The sequence below is a fragment of the Strongylocentrotus purpuratus genome, unplaced genomic scaffold, assembly GCF_000002235.5.
Source record: "Strongylocentrotus purpuratus isolate Spur 01 unplaced genomic scaffold, Spur_5.0 spur5_scaffold_12, whole genome shotgun sequence".
Classification (NCBI taxonomy): domain Eukaryota; kingdom Metazoa; phylum Echinodermata; class Echinoidea; order Camarodonta; family Strongylocentrotidae; genus Strongylocentrotus; species Strongylocentrotus purpuratus.
The window spans coordinates 19179316-19200492 of record NW_022145597.1 but is presented as its reverse complement, the minus strand read 5'-3'; the positions used below and the strand labels follow the sequence as shown (position 1 = coordinate 19200492).

The 21177-nt window shown below is 38.4% G+C and overlaps 1 protein-coding gene across 1 annotated transcript; it reads left to right on the top strand.

Moving 5' to 3' along the window:
• The first annotated feature begins 81 nt into the window (after positions 1-81).
• Positions 82-19593, top strand: LOC105443177. The gene is made up of 10 exons (XM_030982014.1): positions 82-358; positions 1355-1496; positions 4867-5059; positions 5678-5715; positions 6226-6429; positions 7210-7451; positions 8036-8170; positions 10486-10651; positions 11190-11277; positions 19193-19593. Exons 1-10 carry the CDS (start codon positions 269-271, stop codon positions 19449-19451), a joined length of 1557 nt encoding a protein of 518 aa, XP_030837874.1. The 5' UTR covers positions 82-268; the 3' UTR covers positions 19452-19593.
• Positions 19594-21177: the final 1584 nt, after the last annotated feature.

Below are 21177 nucleotides of genomic sequence, written 5' to 3'. Positions count from 1 at the left end.
AGACAATATTTGAATTTAAAAATAAAACTATGTTGAATTGTCTTTGTTAAGAATGTGAAGATGCATACAGCTGTGTTATGCAAGCTGTTAGTGATAAATATGAGAATGCAATGAGAAATTAGTACTAGTAAATAAAACATAATTATTTATGTATAGATGAGCTGCTAAACCATATTAACAAACAATACAGGTCCAGACTCTCAAGCTTGAAGATGTCCAGTGTCCCACACAAGATTCATCCCGTCACCTAGCAGAAGCACTTTGTTCTATGCCAAACCTGACTGACCTTATACTGTCTAGAAGGAATCTTAATAAGGAGTTCTTCTATACATTGAAAGCAAAGGCATCATCCATAAAGGTATATGTGTCCTAATATAAATGTCATGGAGAGAAGTACTATGACTGAATTAGGTTGCATGCATGATCAAGATATTCTGCTGCCAAGAATTTTTTATATTTGGCTGTCCGCGCCATTTTTTATTTTTCTTGTATTACACAACGATTACGTAATTGCACTTAATAGTCAAGAAGCATATCATTTGGAAGCTAGCCTTTTAAATCTCTATTATTTGTTTCCAAAAATTGAAAATTTTGCCAAATTTGCGTTTGTGACCTTAATAGTTCTGCAGGGCACACAACTATATATACACATTTCTCTCTTTCTCTCTCTATATATATATAAATATATATATATTAATGACACATTAAGGCTCAATATATGTTTCATGAATCTACAAGTTATGCGCATTTGCATGAAAATACAACAACTTACTAGATTATACACATGTACACCCTCCATTACATTTTTAAATGCAATTTTCAACATATTTCTTCTAGTGCCTATCGCATTTTCATTATTCACAAGATGGCTCAAATTAGTCATTGAATTTTTCTAATGATATGTTTTGAAAGTTTTTCCAAGTGACTGTTTATCAAAACAGAGAGGAGTGGGGATCCACTATTTTTGGAGTCATATTGAATAAAATCACTTTGTTTTGGAGTAGCAATCCACTCTAAAACAGTTAATGGAATCCATTCTCAGAAGCAATGTTCAAATCACTACTTTTGAATGGACTTAACTATAGAAGTACTAGACTTAAGTATATATGAACTGTGAAGACCTATGGAACACCCTCCAAGCCAATATTGTGACAGCTCCGTCTGGCAGCAGCTAGGTCCAAGGCTATTTTCACTTGCACTTTGTGAATTATTGGCACATGCCGCACCCTACCATTATGGCACACACTCTCAAAGTTCTGCATGTATCTTCAAGGTTGAAGGAAGCATGCAGACTACACCCAAGAAAAGGAAGAACTATAATTTTGAGTGAACCAATTCCACTTTAATTTTGCAGTTGACCGAAATTAACACCAAAGCGAAGCAGTTGCTCCCTAAGGGTACATCAAGCATGTCTGTGAATGAACCTTCTGGAGCAACACCAGGCAGAACTGAAACCAGAGACGTACAAAAAACGACAGAAGGCAGAGGCGGAAGAGGTAGGAACTATTTCTGTGTACATCTTATTGGTTGATTTGTTAGTTATTCCAGACATTCATGCCCCCCAGCCTCCCACTATGAACACATCTTAAACTGTGCTTGTTATTGTCTTACCGCAGGAAACTTAATAGTATCTTTTCTCAAATTAATTTTAAATCTTTTGTACGCTTGAAATTTTACAGATCAAAATAAGATCAATGACCCTTTGAAGGTCTAATCTTGAATTTAACCACCATCGATACTCCAGACTGTACAGGCAAACAAGCTAGATGATAGATTTTATGCTCCAATGGGGAGTGGAAACTGCTTTGCACTTTTGGTCAGCTATACATGTGTTCTACGCTCCAGGCCCCAATTTAGTTCCCAATTTTTAACAAATCTACACAATCTTACAAAATACGCAATAAATAATTGACGGAAAGTCTGCGGGTATAACGTAATTCTCAAAAAGTTGTAAAAACGACTTTGAATTTAAGAAGAAAAAAAATAGTTCTCAAAGTGTGTGGCTATATAATAAAGAGCAGTGAGGTTGGTGCAGGGAAGCAACATTGCACTGGCCAAACAGTACATACTTGAATAATTATTGTACAACCAATCACCATATGCACAATTTACCTCGTGCTCACTTCCCTAAACACAGCTTGTAATCCAAAGATCGAGTTGTGACTGCATCATTTTACAAAATAAACTTGTTGAAACCAGATCTCATTATGAGTGTACAGTACACGCCAAAAATCTCTGCAACATGATTAAACGATATATTTTTTTTATTACACGTTCTACACGATTCACCTTAATTGTGAAATCGTGTAAACTTGTAGACTTACACGATTGGAGACTGTCACTCTGAATCGTGTAATCGTGTAAATAGTTAAGTGCATTGGTGGGATGATTCGACCAGCTGCAACACATGTGCAATTGTGTATATTTACATGATTGTTGTTTGCTTATTTTCTCTATGGGGCTGGGGAATTGAGAACAATGGCAAGCTTTCATTAAAAATTCAGTCAAAACATTTCATTACCGACATGATATGGTTTCTTGCACATTTCATTATGAACTGTGCCTATTGAAAACATAACAATACAGTTTCATTGTCATGAACTTAGCGATGGATGCCTCGCTTGTTCGCGCACAGGCTGATTACACGATTTGTATATCCATCGATCTGAATTGAGAAATTGTTGAATTTTACACTATACACGTTTACACCATTCAAATTTTGCTTAATTGGCAAAAGACGAATCGTGTAAAAAAAAATTGTGGCATGGTTCCAACAAGCAATCAAATCGTAAAGATTTTCGGCGTGTACTGTTTTTTAACTCAACACAAGCTGCTGCTAGGGATTTGACACCTTCTTTTATGTATTCATGATACTCTCTACATCTGATTGAATGCAAATAGAAAAACTGTTGGAATCACATAGATTTTACCTTGAACTTAGTTGAAGTGATTATATTGAAATCATTCGTATTTTTCGTATAGTCACCGGTGGGTGATATTTTCAAACACTCGGCAAATGAATGATTCTTTTGCTCTGGTTCGTAATGTTATGAACAAAATAACACTGAGTTCCTATAGGAAATCTATTTATTCAGATGGTCATATCTCAGCCAATACTAAACACATTCAATTGGTTTCGACATTTGGACATTTTTTGGTATGCTCTTTCGAAAAATGAAGAAACAACTGAGAAATTGAGGAGGACTAATTAGTCTGGTGCCCGGTGAGTGCATTTGATTGGTACATGGTCAGGGCCAAGGGTCTTTCGTGAGGGCATCCAGCCCATCCTCGTTACCCGGGAACCTTTCTCCCCTGTGTCCAAGGTTCCATTTCCATATGGATTGTCGAAACCTTCCAGGCTGCAGGCCCTGCGGCCCCTCTGGAGGGCGAGGCCTGAGCCCACGATACTACTAGCATTGGTTCTTCCTGGGCTCTCTTTTGAGGAAAAATTCCTTTGTATGTCCAGGCCTTGAACCACAATGCATGAACGTACAGAGGAATTTTTCTTGTTGGGGACCGGGGGAAAATGCAATGAATTATTGATAATTTATTGCATTTTCTTTTTTTTTTTAGTTTGCGGGGGCTGCCCCCTACCCTAGCTCCCGCTGCAAACAGTCATGATTCAGTGGCAAAGCAATGGCCTCGTAACTGCAAGGCCCCAGGATCTAAACCGTGTTGATGTGCTATATTAGTGCCTTTTGTGAGGAATTAATCCTCATAACTGTAAGTTATAACGTAAGGACGTAGGTCCCCTAGTTGATATGCATAGTAGCACACACATGCTTTAGCAATCACGCAAAAAAAAACACTCACAAATTATTATTCAATAAAATCTGAGAATGTTTGCTATTATCTGGATCTAAATCATTGTCAAAATCATTCCATAAATTGGGGTAAAAAAATAATTCCACCTTTATGACCGACAGTGTATATTTTTAGTAATTGATTCATGTTATGTGTTGTTATGCCCTCCATGATTAATTTACTCTTCTAAGTATGTATTATTTTGTCAAAGGACCATATAATTTCTTTTTTAATTTACTTTTTATAGTCATCATGTCTTATCTGCTCCATAAAATTTTCCATTTATTAGTATGGGTAACTCCAGCGTGACAGAATGGACATCCAATCCTCACATTTTGATGCATTTGCTCTTTAGAAGATGCTTATATTGATGCATATAGTTTATCATGTGGTAAGTTTTCTCTTAAATACAGAGGCAAGTATTATTTATTTTGAAATCATATGATACAATTATTTGTGTCAGGGCTCCCTGCCTGACGTCTCTTGTGATACTATTTTTATTTCACTCTCCTAAAATTATTTCTTGGTGCTTTCATGAACCCTGAAACATTCAGCATATTTCATCTTGATGGGGCGAGGAGGGGGGGGGGCAAAAAAATAAGCGTGATAGGCACGACAAGCAAAGTGCGTGCAAGCATTGAGATTATGACAGAATATTATTATTATTACTCATGCCTGGGATCTCAATTCCCTGTATAACTGATCTGGATGTGCAGATGTCAACCCATACCTGGGTTTCCTCTACCCTATTTAAATAGAGAAATAAAATGGAACCCACATAGTGTCTTTAAAACAAAAAGCAGTAAATATCAGCAATATATTTCTTTCAATTAATAATAGAAGGGTATTCTGGGTATTTATACTTTAATAATACATCTATGATATGTCTCTAAGCGCATTACAAAAATATTAATACCCATGTCATCAAATCTAGACTTTAAGACCAGCCCAAGTATGATATTCCTAACATAAACCATAATGAACTGGGCCTTTAATGAATTTACGAATTTACAATCTTCTATCTTTTCATCTTTTTATCTTTTCTCTTTCTTTGAAATAAAGATATGAGGAAAACAACAACAGCAACAACAACAGCAGCAGCAACGACAGCAGCAACAACATTCCCTTCCATGTATGCCAGTCCGCAAGCAGCATCAGCAACATTCCCTCCCATACGTGCCAGTTTACAATCAGCAGGAGCAATGTTCCCTCCCATGCATGCTGGTTCACAAGCACCAGCAGCAGCAAATGTCAGGTCTGGATGGGATTGCTCTTTGAATTCCATCTTCTTTGCAGTATTACACTAACAGAAAGTTTGAACCAAATATTCAGCAAGAATAGTCCATCTTTTGACTTTGATCATTCCAAAACCTCACAATATACATTGATTTGTATGTATTACATAATCAGCCTTTTCAATTGCTTCTTAATTTTGTTCCCAATGTAATCTCAAGATCAGTGCTACTATCTCTACAATGATTCACACAATTTGTTATGAATAAGGGGAATTTCGTTTTTTCTCTCTTTGAGAAATTTGGAAAAAATGTAAAGTTTCATAATGTAATCACTGTTGAGAAGGTGAGTGCTTTATGTACCGGTCTGGGTTTCGCTATATGTACTCCGAGGCAATGGAGCAGGATCGCTGTGAGGCGTGTGTCGGGTAAAACGTCGCTGTCCAAACAGCTCTCAACAAGGTAGTTAGAAAAATGTTCCCATGGCACCAGAGGGTCTCCTGGTGCCCCCCTAAAATGGTGGAGAAGCGGTTAGAGTGATACTCAACATTTACGTCACCAATGTAATGTTGCTAACACAAGAATCAAAATGATAACGACCGACTTGGAGTTTAACGGTGATGTGTATGTTTTATTCACAGCCAAGAATCAAGATGGCTGCACCTCGACACAACAGACGGTAAGTGTAAATTCACTACAAAAGTGTCAGATGTAGGGAGTCTGAGAGGGAATATACAAATTTTAGTTTGAAAGTGACACGAGAAACAAATATATACCTCTTAATTCTCCCTCAAAAAATCAGCCGACTTGCATGCTAGCAATTTGCCAACCTGCAGAAAAAATAATGCATGCTTAAGGCCACCTGGAATTATGTAATTTTGTTTTAACATATATAGCAGGAATATATGCCAGCACAAAGTCACGCACTCACATGGGTGTGTATGATCAAAGGATGAAGATGATGATGATAGTAATTAGGGTAGTGGTGGTAGATGATGGTGATGGCAATGGTGGTGATGATAATGATGTTGGTGGTGGTGGTGATGATGATGATGGTGATCAAGTGTAGTATTGATGATGACGGTGGTCGGATCATCTTGCGAACCTGCTATAGTCGTGAAGATTATGCAATCTTTTACATTTGCGAAAAGGAAAAAAATTGTACATCCTATCAACCTCTATATTTTAGATGGCAACCAAGTCCACTGGGATTTTCTGACCGACTGTCCTCAAGAACTTACCCTCCAAGATAATGAAGCAGTAATATCATGCGGCATCAGATTCTCGCCTTCTAGAGCCAAGCTGAGCAAACCTATCAAGGTCACATTGGACCATAATGCCCACTTCTTCAATCCAAGACGTGCAGAAATCGTCTTCTACACGCGTAAAAAAGGTCAGGAGGATTTGAAAATAATAAAGTAAATGTTTACTGTATATTGTGCTGAATGCCTTTGTTTCTAAGCACAGTACTATATTATCCTGGCATTAAATGAGTGCACTCATAAGGTGCTATATGGCATTTGAGGAATTTCTTCCTACCGGGTATCCATTTACACCACCTGGGTAGAGTGGTATATGCAGATTAATGTCTTGCCCAAGGACGTTGGTGCGACGGCAGGGCTCGAACCACAAACAATATATGATCCATTCACCGTCCTATGCGTATCTACTAGATCAACACTTTTAGCAGTGACCCGACATGTTCTCTGTGACAATTGCTCTGGGCTTTATTTCTTTAAAGGTATAGGGTTAGGGTTGCAAGTGGGTTACAGGTTACCCGTAGTTCTAGAGCTAGGGTTAGGTATAGTGTCAGGTCCAGGGTTGAAATTAAGGATTCGGTTAGTGTGGGAAATTGATGCAGAGTGATTGTTGATGTATCGTATAACCTTTGCCACAGCTTAACTTTCTTTTTCATCTAACAAACACCATATTTTACATAGAAATATAACAATGAATATAAGTAAAAGTCTTGTGAAACCTCAACATAGGTAAATACATGTCACTTTCAGCTTCCTAGTTCGATTCGATTTAAGAGAGATATCTATATGCTTGTTAGATGATATATATTTATACTGCCAGATTCAATAATAATTTTGCATTTGTCAAATGAAAAGAAAAATCTAATAATGTGCAAGTAAAACAAATATTTCTGTTATAAATCTTGTTTTTATAGACTCAAAATCTTTTGAAAGAATTCCTGCATCCACCAGCAGTTACCCACGTTGTGATGTCAGAGGAAAAGACTTGGATCTCTATGTAGATCATTTCTCCGATTGGTGGATTGTGGCTCTGCTCACATGGTGCTTTGGTGGAAAGAGGGTCAACTGCACGCCATATGTAAAACCACCTGTTAGGAAAGAGTTCTCCCACTGTGTGTTTCTTTGCATCTATGACGATCTCTCGGATGTTATTCATGTGAGACAGAGATTAGGGCATTGGGGCGTCGGTAGATAAATTTTCACTATTTTTTCCTGGGCAGAACTGCGCATGCTCTCTTTGAGATTTTCAGGTAGACAAGCATTGTGACATCACACGTTCAATCAAAAGTAATGCGCAATTAGCGCGTCTCACTACATGCGTGTTAATATAACTGTGCGCAGGTTGACATGAGAATAAATTGTCATTGTCATTGTCATTGATAGTGCGTTAAAGATCATATGCCAGCTAATCATTAAAGTCAAACGATTACCTAAAACTGACCTTTAAAGGGATTTTTCAACATTGGTGTCAAATAAATTAAAACCATAAATTCAAGACAATAAAACTAATTAAACTAATGCCTAATGATGAAACCTTTTCTTTTTTGGGAGGCCTTAAAGTTTTTTCACTCCAAATGTCTGTCTAATGAAGCGCTTTAAGTAAAATATATATACGTCCGGTTAATGTACCAAGTTGGTATATATTCTAATTTGGAGTGAAAATAATACATGTATATATACATATGGTACATAGAGAGAGAGATCTTCTTGACCATATATAATTTGTTTTTCCTCTAACAGAAAATAGATAAAGAAATGAAAAAGTACACAGAGCTCCATCCGACCCAGCAAATGTTCATAGAAAGGAAGCATGGAGATATCAATATCAAGTTGTTTGAGGGCCTAAAGGAAAACGAAAAGGAAATTGGCGAGCAGGTATGTTCTGTATTTGAAAGCTAGAGGTATGGATGAATAAATGAATTGCAAGGATCTCATTTTATATCTTGCCATTTCTACCCCCCCCCCCCCCACAAAAATGAACATTGCGTGATTGAGATGGAGAAGATGCAACTGTTCATCAAAATTTAACTTTTTAAATATAATACATTGAATGCCTTCGCCGATAGGATTCACCATTTAATTAACAAATAAATTCAGAAAAGATCACCAAATGGCATTGTTGATGATTAAATATAGCCTTTATAAGAGCAGAAACAACTTGGTTTGATCATTATTGTACAGGTACATGGTCATACAGTCCAATATGTGCATTCTTATGTACGTTCTAATGTAATGAGATATCGGATAATCAAGGAAAGTCAGTTGGTCCTTACGGTCTCGTTATACCGAATTTCCCCTGTAAATGGTTTTTAAAAACAGGATATTTAGAGAACGTAATGAAGTTAGTAGAAACAGTCTGGGCACAGTTACACTGGGTCAAAACTCAACTCTCATATATCTTTTGTTATGTCCAGCAGGCGCGTACGCAGGGGGGGGGGTTTGGGGGGTTAAACCCCCCCCTTTGGAAATTTTTTGTGTGTAAACCCCCCTAAAAAAAACCTGAAACCCCCCCCTTTTGGATTTTTTTTTTTTTTTTTTTTTTTTTTTTTTTTTTAATTATTAAAAAAAAAAAAAAAAAAAAATTATTCCATGGCCGACCTAAAAAAGGTGACCTTACCCCCCCCCCCCCCAACGGAGCAAAATGTCAAATTTCCAAATTTCGAGACCAAAAAAAAAAAAAAAGTGTCCTCTTACCCCCCCCCCCCCCCCCCCCCCCCCCCCCCCCCCCCGCTTATTCAGCGGTCGGCTGAGTCGTTGCGATTTTTTTGGGACCAAAAAAAAAAAAAATGTGTCCTCTTACCCCCCCCCCCCCCCCCCCCCCCCCCCCCCCCCCCCCCCCCCCCCCCCCCCCCCCCCGCTTATTCAGCGGCTGGCTGAGTCGTTGCGAAATTTTCGGACCGATTTATAAATGTTAAAACCCCCCCCTTGAAAAAATCCTGCGTACGCGCCTGATGTCCAGTGTATTTCGAGTATCTACTCATTTCTGCTTAATTTTATTCTTTTGCTATAAAAAAATATTTAGTAAATTCTTATCCGTGATTTCAATTTTATTTTCATAAAAATGTGTAATTGACATTGACTTTGCCTACTTTAAATCACAGAACTAAGAAAAGTGATTCAAGAGGGACCAACAGACAGGGCATTTCAATGCCTTTCACCCTTTTGTCCCTCTCTATCTTTCTCTAGCCTTCTTATTTTTAATTCCTGCTTGTCCATGCATGATTATGCGATTTATATACCATTTGAAAATGGGTGTTTTATTTAAGTGCATGGTGTAGTATTGACTGCTATGAGAGGCAGAGTTGTTTCTATAGGCTCAAGGGGAGTTACATCCTGCTATGAATCCTTGGTGCACCGCGCCGAGGGGTACGTCATAGGAGCATGTAACGTCCGCAAGAGCCTATCGAAACAAGTATCACACTGCGATTATCATATCCGCGCTCGAGCTCGCACAAAGCAATATTTTACATGTAAACCAATGGGCATCGCAGCAAATTTTTGCCGCCAAGTTAAAAACACCCTGACGACTTCACTTTCAACCAATCAGGTGACGGGATTAGGAAAGATTCTTACAGTAAAGTACCGGTATATCATTTTGCAGTCTGGCTAACTTGGACCCGGGGACAACTCAGCCCACTGCAAAAACGGCCAATGGGTCTGCGTTTGCTCATTACTCATTCGTAATACCCTTTCTGACCATAGGGTTAGCGTAAGGGTTCATAGTTTTAGGGTTAGGGTAAGGGTTAAGGTTAGTCACAAGGGAGGAGGCCTTTTCCTTCCATTCCCCCGCCAGGAACGTCGGGCTTGACTTAGCTCTGGCTGCTGCATTTGGGCAGTACTGAGAGGCCGCGCAGATTACGAGCCGTGAATTCAAGGTCTGAAATGTCACTTTTATCTCCATACCGGTAATCATTTTTTCATACATTAATTCCATTAACATTTTTGGTCAGAAAGGGTTATATAAACAAGCAATGAGCACAGACATATACACATTGGTATATCTCGATCCATGAATCATGTCGGGACAATCCAGCCCCGTTTTTGCAGTAGGCCCGAGTTGTCCCTGGGTCCGAGTTAGCCTGGATCCAAATTTTTAACTACATGCTATACCATACATTAAAGTTGCTTTTTTAATGGCAATAAATTTTAAAATGAATAATATCCTTGAATTCTTTCTTCTTTTAAAATAGATACTAGGTGAAAGGGATATGATCTACCGCATTAACTGGAAACAATTCTCCTTTGAAGTGAAGCCACTCGAGCTGGAGGAGTGCCAAAAGCTTCTCAAATTCACCTTGAATCAAAAAGAGTCTCTCTCTGACCCTACTTCGATGAAATTTTACTTGCGATATGATGGTATGTACATGTATATACTCTGTGTAATTCTTTGTGTATCATAACTATTATCATTATCATCATTATTGTTATTATTATCGTTGTTGTTGTTATCATTATCATCATCATTATTAATATTATTATCACTCATGCCTGAGATCTTGATTTTCTGTATAACTGATTTGGATGTGTAAGTGTCAACCCGTACCTATAGGTTTCCCCTACCCTATTTAATACGGAGAAATATAATATGTAACCCGCAGAGTATCACAAAAACAATACGCAATAAATATCAACAGATATATCTCTTTTCCTATATTTTGTACTACAATAGATAATTGTAAGAAGAATATTCTGGGTATAATACTGCTTAATACATCTACGATGTCTCTAAGTGCATTACAGAAATATTATTACCCATGTCACCAAACTGGACTTTAAGACCAGCCTTAATCTGATTATATATTGTGCTTTCCTGACATAAACCATAATGGACTTGGCTTTTTTATCAATTTACAGTCTTCTATCTTTTTACCTTTTGTCTTTCTTTAAAATAAAGATATGGGAACAATAAGAACAACAACAGCAGCAACATTCCCTCCCATGCATGCTGGTGCACAAGCAGCAGAGGTGTCAACACTATCACAGTATGTAACCAATCTTTAATAGATGTATATTTTAATGAGACTGCTGTGCTCTGGTAAAATTGGAGGAAAAAAACTTTGTTAGCTTTCTCGGGAAAAATATCCTAGCAGAAGTCAGGTCTGGATGGGATTGCTCTTTGAATTCCATCTTTTTTAGAGTATTACACTAACAGAATGTTTGAACCAAATATGTATGTGTAGTGCAAGTGTTATTCAGCAAAAAGTAGTCCATCTTTTGATTTTAATCATTCCGAAACCTTGCAGTGTTCGGAGCGCCCTTCACGATCACCACTGACCGCGGCCGTCAATTCGAATCTCGACTCTTTGCGGAGTTGACCAAACTTTTGGGAACAACCTGCATCCGCATACCACCCAGCTGCAAATGGGTTGGTGGAAAGGCTCCACCGACAGCTCAAGGGTTCTTTGAAAGTCCATGAAGATCCGAGACATTGGACCGAATATTTGCCTTTGACACTTCTTGGCATTCGTACCACCGTGAAAGAAGATTTATAGGAAAGTGAAAAGTATGCTGCAGACCTGCCGCAGATCTGCGGCAGACTTTTAGTCTGCGGCAAAGAGTATGCCGAAGTATGCGGCAGAAAAAAATTTTGCTGCATACTTGCCACATACCAGTATGCCACAAGAACAGTCTGCGGCAGATCTGCGGCAGGGCGAAAGTTTGCTCCAGACTTGCCGCATACTAGTATGCCACAGGAACAGTCTGCGGCAGATCTGCGGCAGGATGAAACTTTGCTCCAGACTTGCTGCATACTAGTATGCCACAAGAACAGTCTGCAGCAGATCTGCGGCAGGGCGAAAGTTTGCTCCAGACTTGCCGCAGTATGCCACAGGAACAGTCTGCGGCAGATCTGCGGCAGGATGAAACTTTTCTCCAGACTTGCTGCACACTAATATGCCACAAGAACAGTCTGCGGCAGATCTGCGGCAGGGCGAAAGTTTGCTCCAGACTTGCCGCAGTATGCCACAGGAACAGTCTGCGGCAGGCAGGGCTCAATTAATTTTTTTGTCCACGGGGGCTCTTCCTCCGAAAAAAAAGCCCCGTGAGCCTTCTCACGGGGCTCTTTTATTACTGACGGGGGCTCTTTTTTTATACAAATATCCACTGAATTGGTACCTATGATACTCCTCAATTATTTGCTATTTCATCATTATCATTTCAATCAGCATTTTCCCTCTTACAAATTTACAAGCTACATAGCTGTTACTGGCCTGTGTATATAATATATACGCATACAACACTGATCTTTATAATGTCTTTAACGTGACATATCTTCTTCTCCTCTTGCAAACGAAAAAGAAAACATGGTCATTAAAAGGGATTAAGCGACAAATAATGATTGTGATTCAAATTGATGCAAATATTTGTTTGAATAAGCACTGCTATTCACCCGAATCTTCTTTGTAAAAACAACTTTTACAAATCTCAACCATGCTTACTGAGTTGAGACGTTCCATTCAATTTAAAATACCCATTACATAATACACTTCTCCTAATCTCAAAGTCGTTTTTGCAAAGAAGATTCTGGTGAAAAGCATTGCTTATTCAAAAAAAATCCTTGCATCAATTTGAATCACAATGATTATTTGTCTCATGGTCCTTTTATTAAATAACCTTGTTTTCTGTTTTGTTTGCAGAGGGAGAAGAAGCTATGTCACGTTAAGAAATCATAAAGATCGGTTGTATTATGCGTATGTACATAATGATACCAGAACAAATGTTGATTATCAGAATTTCATTTTGGAATACCTCTATACAAATACCACATTTTCTTTAGCCCGTATCAATATTAGTATGATCCAATATAAAGCTATTATTTTTTATTTTATTCAGTATAATGCTTTTCCTCAAAAATAGTTTTGCTATTTTTTTAGGGTTGAGACGCTAATAAATGGTTTCAAATGTACATTACATGAATCCTGAACCATTGCAAAATGATGGTGGTTCTCTCTCTCTCTCTTTATTTTAATCATGCATTATCAACTACATATAAAGCAGCAACCAAAAACTTAGGGTTATCTGAGATAGGTGAAAGTAGGAGTTAAAAAGAAAGTCATGCTAAAACGGCGCTTCACTTCCCCCCGCCCCCTGAAAAAAATAAAATAGATTAGTAGTCCTCCTCTCCAGAATCCCCCTCCCCCCCCCCCCCCGCTTTAATATCACATTTTCACTTGGCAGCCCAAGGGGGCCAGGGGGTGGGAGGAGGGGTTAACCCCCCCCCCCCCCCCCCCCACCCCCCGCCGTAGATCTGCCCATGTTACCATATCATTCCACGACATTTTGGTCTTCCTCTTCTCCTCAAAAGGGACTTTTAGATTTGCGTGGACGTGGACGTGTTACGTCCTTTTAAGCACTGGCAGTGCCTTGAAAGAAGGTCTCACGTTGAAGTCCACGTTCTCATCGTGCAAATCTAAAAGTCCCTAATATTGATTTACTGGTCGAGGTTCATTATTTGCTGACAACGAAAAACTTCTCCAGGCCATGACCATGTTTCTGCCCTTGTCCGATCGCCTCCAGCTCCAGCAGAAATGGCGCGGCAGCGTGCACACGCACCGCTACTAACGGCGCAGTAGGCCTATAACCACTGCTGACGGCGGCACTGCATGCACTGCGAGCTGAATCGATAATAATAGGCCTACTCATAAAACGAGAAATCTTGCACGCTAATCTTAGTTCCATTTCATTGGTTTAAGGTTTGAAAATTGAAACTCAATATTATGATAAAGTTATAACAGAAAAGATTATCTTTATTTTATAATTCCACCGGGGCGATTTCTAATTTTGCAATCGCCCCCGTGAGCAACCTGACGGGGACGATTTTGTAGCTCACGGGGGCGAATCGCCCACCGCCCCCGTGTATTTTGAGCGCTGGCGGCAGGTCTGCCACAGAAAAGTGGGAAATTATACAGTTTGAAGCAAGGCTATAGGCGGCCATTTTGGAGGAACATGCAGGGCCATGAGGTTGCAGGCTGAGCCCATGATCTTGTAAATTCCTGTGTTAATTAGCACTGTTAATTGTCTTTTTATCTTCTATCAAACCAAACAATTTGCTTCAAGTTCAACTGGTACCATATAAGAGGAATTTATTACATAAGAGGAGACAGAGGAATTAACGGACTGTTTCAAACTTTTTTGTTGTGCCAAATGTGATCTTATCTTCAGCCATACTAACTCACTTTTTTGTTGTAACTAGCACATAGATCTGTGACTCTACTCTGGGCTATATGTATGCAGTTAATGTATTCTTATTCCTCTACCTCTACTTCTGTATTGTGTTAAACCCATATTTGTAGAATTGTTGAAGCAATTCCGCCTATTTTAGCTGTTTCTACTAATTCTAGGTACTAGAATATGTAATGATGCAATGCAGGCACATCTGCAGTAGGATGAAACTTTGCTCCAGAGTTGCTGCATACAAGTATGCCACAGGAACAGTCTGCGGCAGATCTGCGGCAGGGCAAAACTTTGCTCCAGACTTGCCGCATACCAGTTTGCCACAGGAACAGTCTGTGGCAGGTCTGCCATAGAAAAGTGGGAAATTATACAGTCTGAAGCAAGGCTATAGGTGGCCATTTTGGAGGACATGCAGGGCCATGAGGTTGCAGACTGAGCCCATGATCTTGTAAATTCCTGTGTTAATTAGCACTAATTGTCTTTTTATCATTCTGTCAAACCAACAGTTTGCTTCAAGTTCAACTGGTACCATAAGAGGAATTTATTACATAAGAGGAGACTGAGAAATTAACGGACTGTTTCAAACTTTTTTGTTGTGCCAGATGTTATCTTATCTTCAGCCCAACTCACTTTTTTGTTGTAACTAGCACATGGATCTGTGACTCTAATACTCTTGCATGGCTATGTGTATGCAGTTATTGTATTCCTATTCCTATACCTCTACTTCTGCATTGTGTTATACCCATATTTGTATAATTGTTGAAGCAATTCCAGCTATTTTAGCTGTTTCTACTAATTGGGTGCTAGAATGTAATGATGCAATGTTGTTGTTGTTGATGTTTTAGTTTTAAGGGCGTGTGTCATTCAATTATGAATATTTACGCCAAATTCAAGTTTTTTAATAATTTTAAATAATTTTAAATGGAAGCAAAAAAAAAGGAGGGAAAAAGAAATCGGCGCTGTTCAATTTTTCGCATTTTGCGGAAGATTCCAGACAGGCTGTCGACATAAAATCATTTAACCGTTTTGTGCATATTTTCTGGCCAGCCCGGTTCGGTACATTGAACAGGCTTCTCGGCTTGCATGTTCATGCGCAGCCTAGGCCCCTCCAATACCGGCCAAGGGCTATGCGATGTCTCTCGGTGGGATGTCTCCTTTCCGGGAAAAAACAAAAGCAAACAAAAAACGAGAAAGAAATTAAACAAAACCATTATAATTTAATTAGACTGAAAAACAGTTTTTGAAAATTTCAAATTATGCAGATATTTTGGGCTTCTTGTGCAAGGTGCAGTTAGTAATACCTTAATCTTAATAAAGTACAATACGTTACCTACGACCTATATATAGAGGCATATAGCTGAAAAATTATGATTAAATAGCCTACTATAATAGGCAAGACCAGTTTTAATCTACATGACATAATGTATGGACGGTATAATTTAATTTGTTGATTTTGGGCTCGCATGAGTGCAGGTCGCTCAACAAAATACAAAACACACCAGGTCCTTGAGTTGCTGGGTAACTTGCCTACTGGAAGGCCATAGGAAGCACCGACCACAGACAAGCCAGACTGGGTTTCACCCCAGTTGTTGACCACACGGGGGATGACCACCTCCGTTGGCCCCAGTACCCAATTTCCTTTGCGCATGTACCTGTGAAGTTAGCTGCATTGTAATTTCTCGCAGTTGTTTTATTTATTTATTTATTTACATTTTTATTTATCAATATGATTTTAATTAAGAAAGAAAAAAGAAAAAAAAAATCATTATGGCCCTGCAAATGAAACCAAGGCATATTCATGTATAATTTTTACCGAAACATATTTGATGGAATAGAATTTAAACAGCCTATAATAAATAGGCAAGACCAGTTTTAACTTCTACATGACACAAAATAATACGGTATAATTTCATTTCTGACACTGAGATGATTATTTTGGACTCGCATGAGTGCAGGTCGCTCAACAAAATACAAAACACACCAGGTCCTTGAGTTGCTGGGTAACTCGCCTACTGGAAGGCCATAGGAAGCACCAACCAAAGACAAGCCAGACTGGGTTTCACCCCAGTTGTTGACCACACGGGGGATGACCACATGCATGATGCATGATCTCTAGCATAGCCTTCCTGCAAGACTGCATACTTAATTGCCACGTACTGGATATGAAAGAGTATGCGGCAGGTCTGCAGCAGACCTGCCACAGACTCTTCATCATACTGAAAGATTATGCGGCAAGTCTGCGGCAGGTCTGCGCGCCCCTTACCAAACGTGAATGTATTCCTGTTGTATTCGAAGACATGTATCTGAATACAACCAACCACTTATTCTGTATGAAAATTAGTGGTTTGAATACACATGATTGTATTCAAACCACTTGTAATAGTATTCCTTTGTATTCCTATAAGCCGAAATATGTAAATGAGGAATACAAACAAGTATTCAAACCACTAGTATGCAAATTAAAAGACGAATACTAGCTACAAATTAGTATTCGAACCACATATTTAGTATTCCTGTCAGCTCAAATTATTCGAACCACTTTGTTAGTATTCCTTTGTATTCCTATAGGCCGAAATATTTAAATGAGGAATACAAACAAGTATTCGTACTACTAGTATGCAAATTAGAAGATGAATACTAGCTACAAATTAGTATTCTGACCACTTGTCATCTGAAATATGCAATGCTGGAATTAGTATTCCGACCAACACCAAAATCCCACAATGCAGCAGAATTATACCCCAATAATAATCACCTCATACAACATACAAATTGCAGTGTAGACCCTACATAACATACCAATTAACAGTCATCAACTATAGTACGTGTGTATTTCTGCTGTATTTTTAAATTGACATACACGCCTACACTGTTTCACCCGAAGTACTAGGATGTTCATGCTAGATATTAACTCTTATTTCAGTGCGTGCTGTTTTATAGCAGTTTTAATAGTGCTTTCTGAAAACAAACTGGGGTCAAAATCTGCGATATTACTTGATAAGTATTAATTAGCCCATGTTCATACTACAAATGTATAATGTATCATGACTTATATAGCACACTTTATACAACTTCACAATGTAGGTTCAAATGCATAAAAATACATCAAGTCTATAGACAATTATACCCCCGTGTGTAATGTTGGTCCTATACATGTAGACAACTGGTCCTGGACCAGCTTTGAGGGAATAGACCTTCGATCCTGTACGTGACTCAACCAAAAGGAATGAAGTTACCACGGACCACTGTTTCAGTATTTGGTCTACCAGTATCATCATGCACATACTCAAAAGTTAGACATTTCTAGACTTAGATCCAGGGTCCACATGTAGAAATTGGACTTAAACCTATAGATCTATTATCTAGATCTACTACTTAGGCTACTTGTATAATTATGTTAAACACATCCTAACTGAGTCCAATTCGAAACATTATAGGCTAGGCCTATGTCTTAGGTAATTAACCTGTTAGGTCTAGAGTCTAGACCTAGTCCTTTTAGACTAGGACATAGAGTCTAATCTAGTTTTCACTCCACAATCAGATCAATCAAGTCCAGCAATTAGTCCTGGATCTACTTGCATGGTCCACTCATTTCTAATCGCAACGTGACGCGCTCTGAGCGGCTCAGTTCCAAAACCAAAACCAAACTGCAGTGCTATACTGTTCTGGTCCTGGTCAAGCCTCTAGGCTCTCGTCCTGGTGATCTAGGCTCTGGTCATGGCGAGCCTCTAGGCTCTGCATGGTTCTGCCTCTGCATCAGTTCTGGTCCTGAATGTAACTGTAGGGCTCGATCTGACAGTCAATACATTGTGTGCCCGTCGGTCATACTCCTAATGCCCCACATAATACAGTCCACAGGTGACACATGCAGATTTACTCAACTGGCTGTGATTGTCAGCAGTTCAAAAACGTTGCTTGAATCCAAGGTCATGCAAGATTTTTGCTGGCTCAATGTAATTTGCAGTTTAATAGTAATAAATATGGCAATCCTTTTGACCGCTGCCACCATGTTAAATGATCAGATCTACAGATCAATAAGATCATTGCTGGAGACACTGTTCATGTATAAGTGGCCATCTTGGAAGTGCTTTATTCTGGTATTCCTCCGCCAATCACAGCCTCATTACGCACATCAATGAACTATTGGTGTTGTTAATATAGTACCACAACAAACATCAGATTTTTAGTATTCAATTTGGAGGAATACTTATAATCAAAGACTCAATTGTACTAGTATTCAAACCAACCAGTTTTGAATACTAGTACATTCAGAATACTAATAATCGAAGACTAACATTCCTTATAATGGATTTTAGTATTCGAAGCACAACAATTTGAATACTTAAATTGATTTTAGTGGTTCTGACAATGAGATTTTTAGTATTCAAATTGGAGGAATACATGCAACCACTAAAATACCACTTATTTTGTATTCTGAATATTAAGCGAATATATTCAGAAGACTTATTTTGTATTCCTGTTTGGTAATGCGGCAAAACTAATTTGCATGTGAAAAAGAAGACTGTCTGTGGCAGGTCTGCGGCAGATCTGCGGCAAGTCTGCCGCAGGAGTATGCGGCAGGCTCATTTCTTGTCATGCTCGCCCTCCGAGCACTCATGTCTGTCAAACTTGACACTCATGGCGCTCCCACTTACACCTGTAAATATAAAGTGAAACCATCAGTTTGCATAGATTATTTGCATCAATCGTTCTTTCATTCCTCAGAGATAATCTGAAATCAGATAGAAAACTTGAAAAACTATCGAAACACATGCCTCCTGGGACTTACACAATGTTATGCACACATCTTGGCATCGGATACGACCAAGCTAACGCCATCCTAGCCAGGTTTAACATGGACTACCAGAGAGCTACAAGGGATTGCTTGGCACAGTGGAAGACATTGACTGGTGGTAATATGGACGAGCTGGAGACTATCCTACAGGATGCAGAGGTTGGAGATTTAGTGAAGTATATAAAGTAATCATGCGAAGCTTCCAACTGGTGCAATATGAACTCTTTGGTCTGTATTCTAGTCAATCTTAAACGTGACACTGTGTTTAGGCTTTCGTTCAAATCGCAGTTCAACAAAGGAACTGTGAAATGACGGGAATCAAGAATGTGGATACATTGGCCCGAATTCACAAAGCAAGAATTGAGCTCAGACCAAGGTTTGAGCTCAAACCTTCTTTTGTTTCGCCAAACCTCCTTTTGTTCTTTACAAACCAGGTTTGTAAAAAACGCGTAAAACGCGTCATATGACGTACGAAAACCAAGGTTTGTCGACAAACCTCCTTTGTGAATTCGGACCATTGTGTGCAGGCAAGCCTGAAATTGATGGCCAGAGTAAGGACATTTTTGTAAAGCAATTAGAGACATCATAGATCGTGGAAACCTCATATCCAAGGGGTTAATAATTGTATTAGGAAAAAAAATTGGTGTTTTATATAGATTAAAGCCCAAGTCCACTCCAAAAATAACTTACTTTCAATAGAACCAGAAAAATCAGACAAACCAATCAAAATAAGTTTGAGCAAAATCGGATAACTAATAAGAAAGTTATGAATTTTTAATGACATGAAAAACTTTGAAAATCACTACACAAATTGGCAACTCACTTATGAGTCCTCACTATCCACTAATTATTTTCTGTATAATTGATAACATAAATTTCCTATTTTCACCCTAAGAATCTTATTTCTTCACACCAGCATCCAAGTTAGATTGTTAGTAATATGCTTTTGTGTGGATGCACAAATAAAGAGTAAGTTTTGTCCAGTTTAATCACGAAAAATTGAATTTTAATAAACTATTTATATAAAAATCAATAATTATGAGATACAATATTCAGATAATAGTATCAATTCTTCAAAATTCATAAAAGTTTGGGGGGAACGTCATGCACGCAATATGATGCAAATCATATAACCTGGGCAAAGGCATGGGAAAATCAAGTTTCATGTGATATAAAGGGAAATTAATGGGATTAAACTATGTAAAGCAATTGATAAGTTGTGAGGACATGACGTCACAAACTGATAACCATCTTTGGCAATTTGTGTTGTGATTACAAAAATTCATAACTTTCTTATTAGTTATCCGATTTTTCTCAAACTTTTTTTGATTGGTTTGTCTGATTCTTCTGCTTTTATTAAAAGTAAGTTATTTTCGGAGTGGACTAGCTCTTTAAGACAGTTTGTGCCAAAGCGTGTTTGTTGTTACTGTATAAAACGTTAATTCAACCGCATATGACCTACGGAATTGAGGTTTATGGGGAAGTAATGATGAAATGAACATGAAGTGTTTATTATTAAGCAAAAAGATGGCACTAAGAGTTATAACGTTTAGTCCGATTAGGACTCATTCACAACCGATATTCCGGGAGCTAAAATTATTGAATGTGTATCAACTCCATAAACTATCTATTTGTGTTTTTATGTATCAATTATTGAATGATAAATTGCTGCAGTCTCTAATTCAGTATTGCTGTTTCATAGAGCACAACTATGAGACTAGACAAAGAAAAAAGTAAGAAATTGTGTGTGCCTAAAGTAAGGACAACGCAGGGTAAATTTTTAATGTCATTCAGAGGCACACGCTATTGGAATGATTTACCCCTTTCTGTACGGGAGAAAGCATCAGTGTCTTGCTTTCGTAGAACTCTAATATCACAAATGTTAATAGAATAATTGTTTTTAACTTTGAACCAA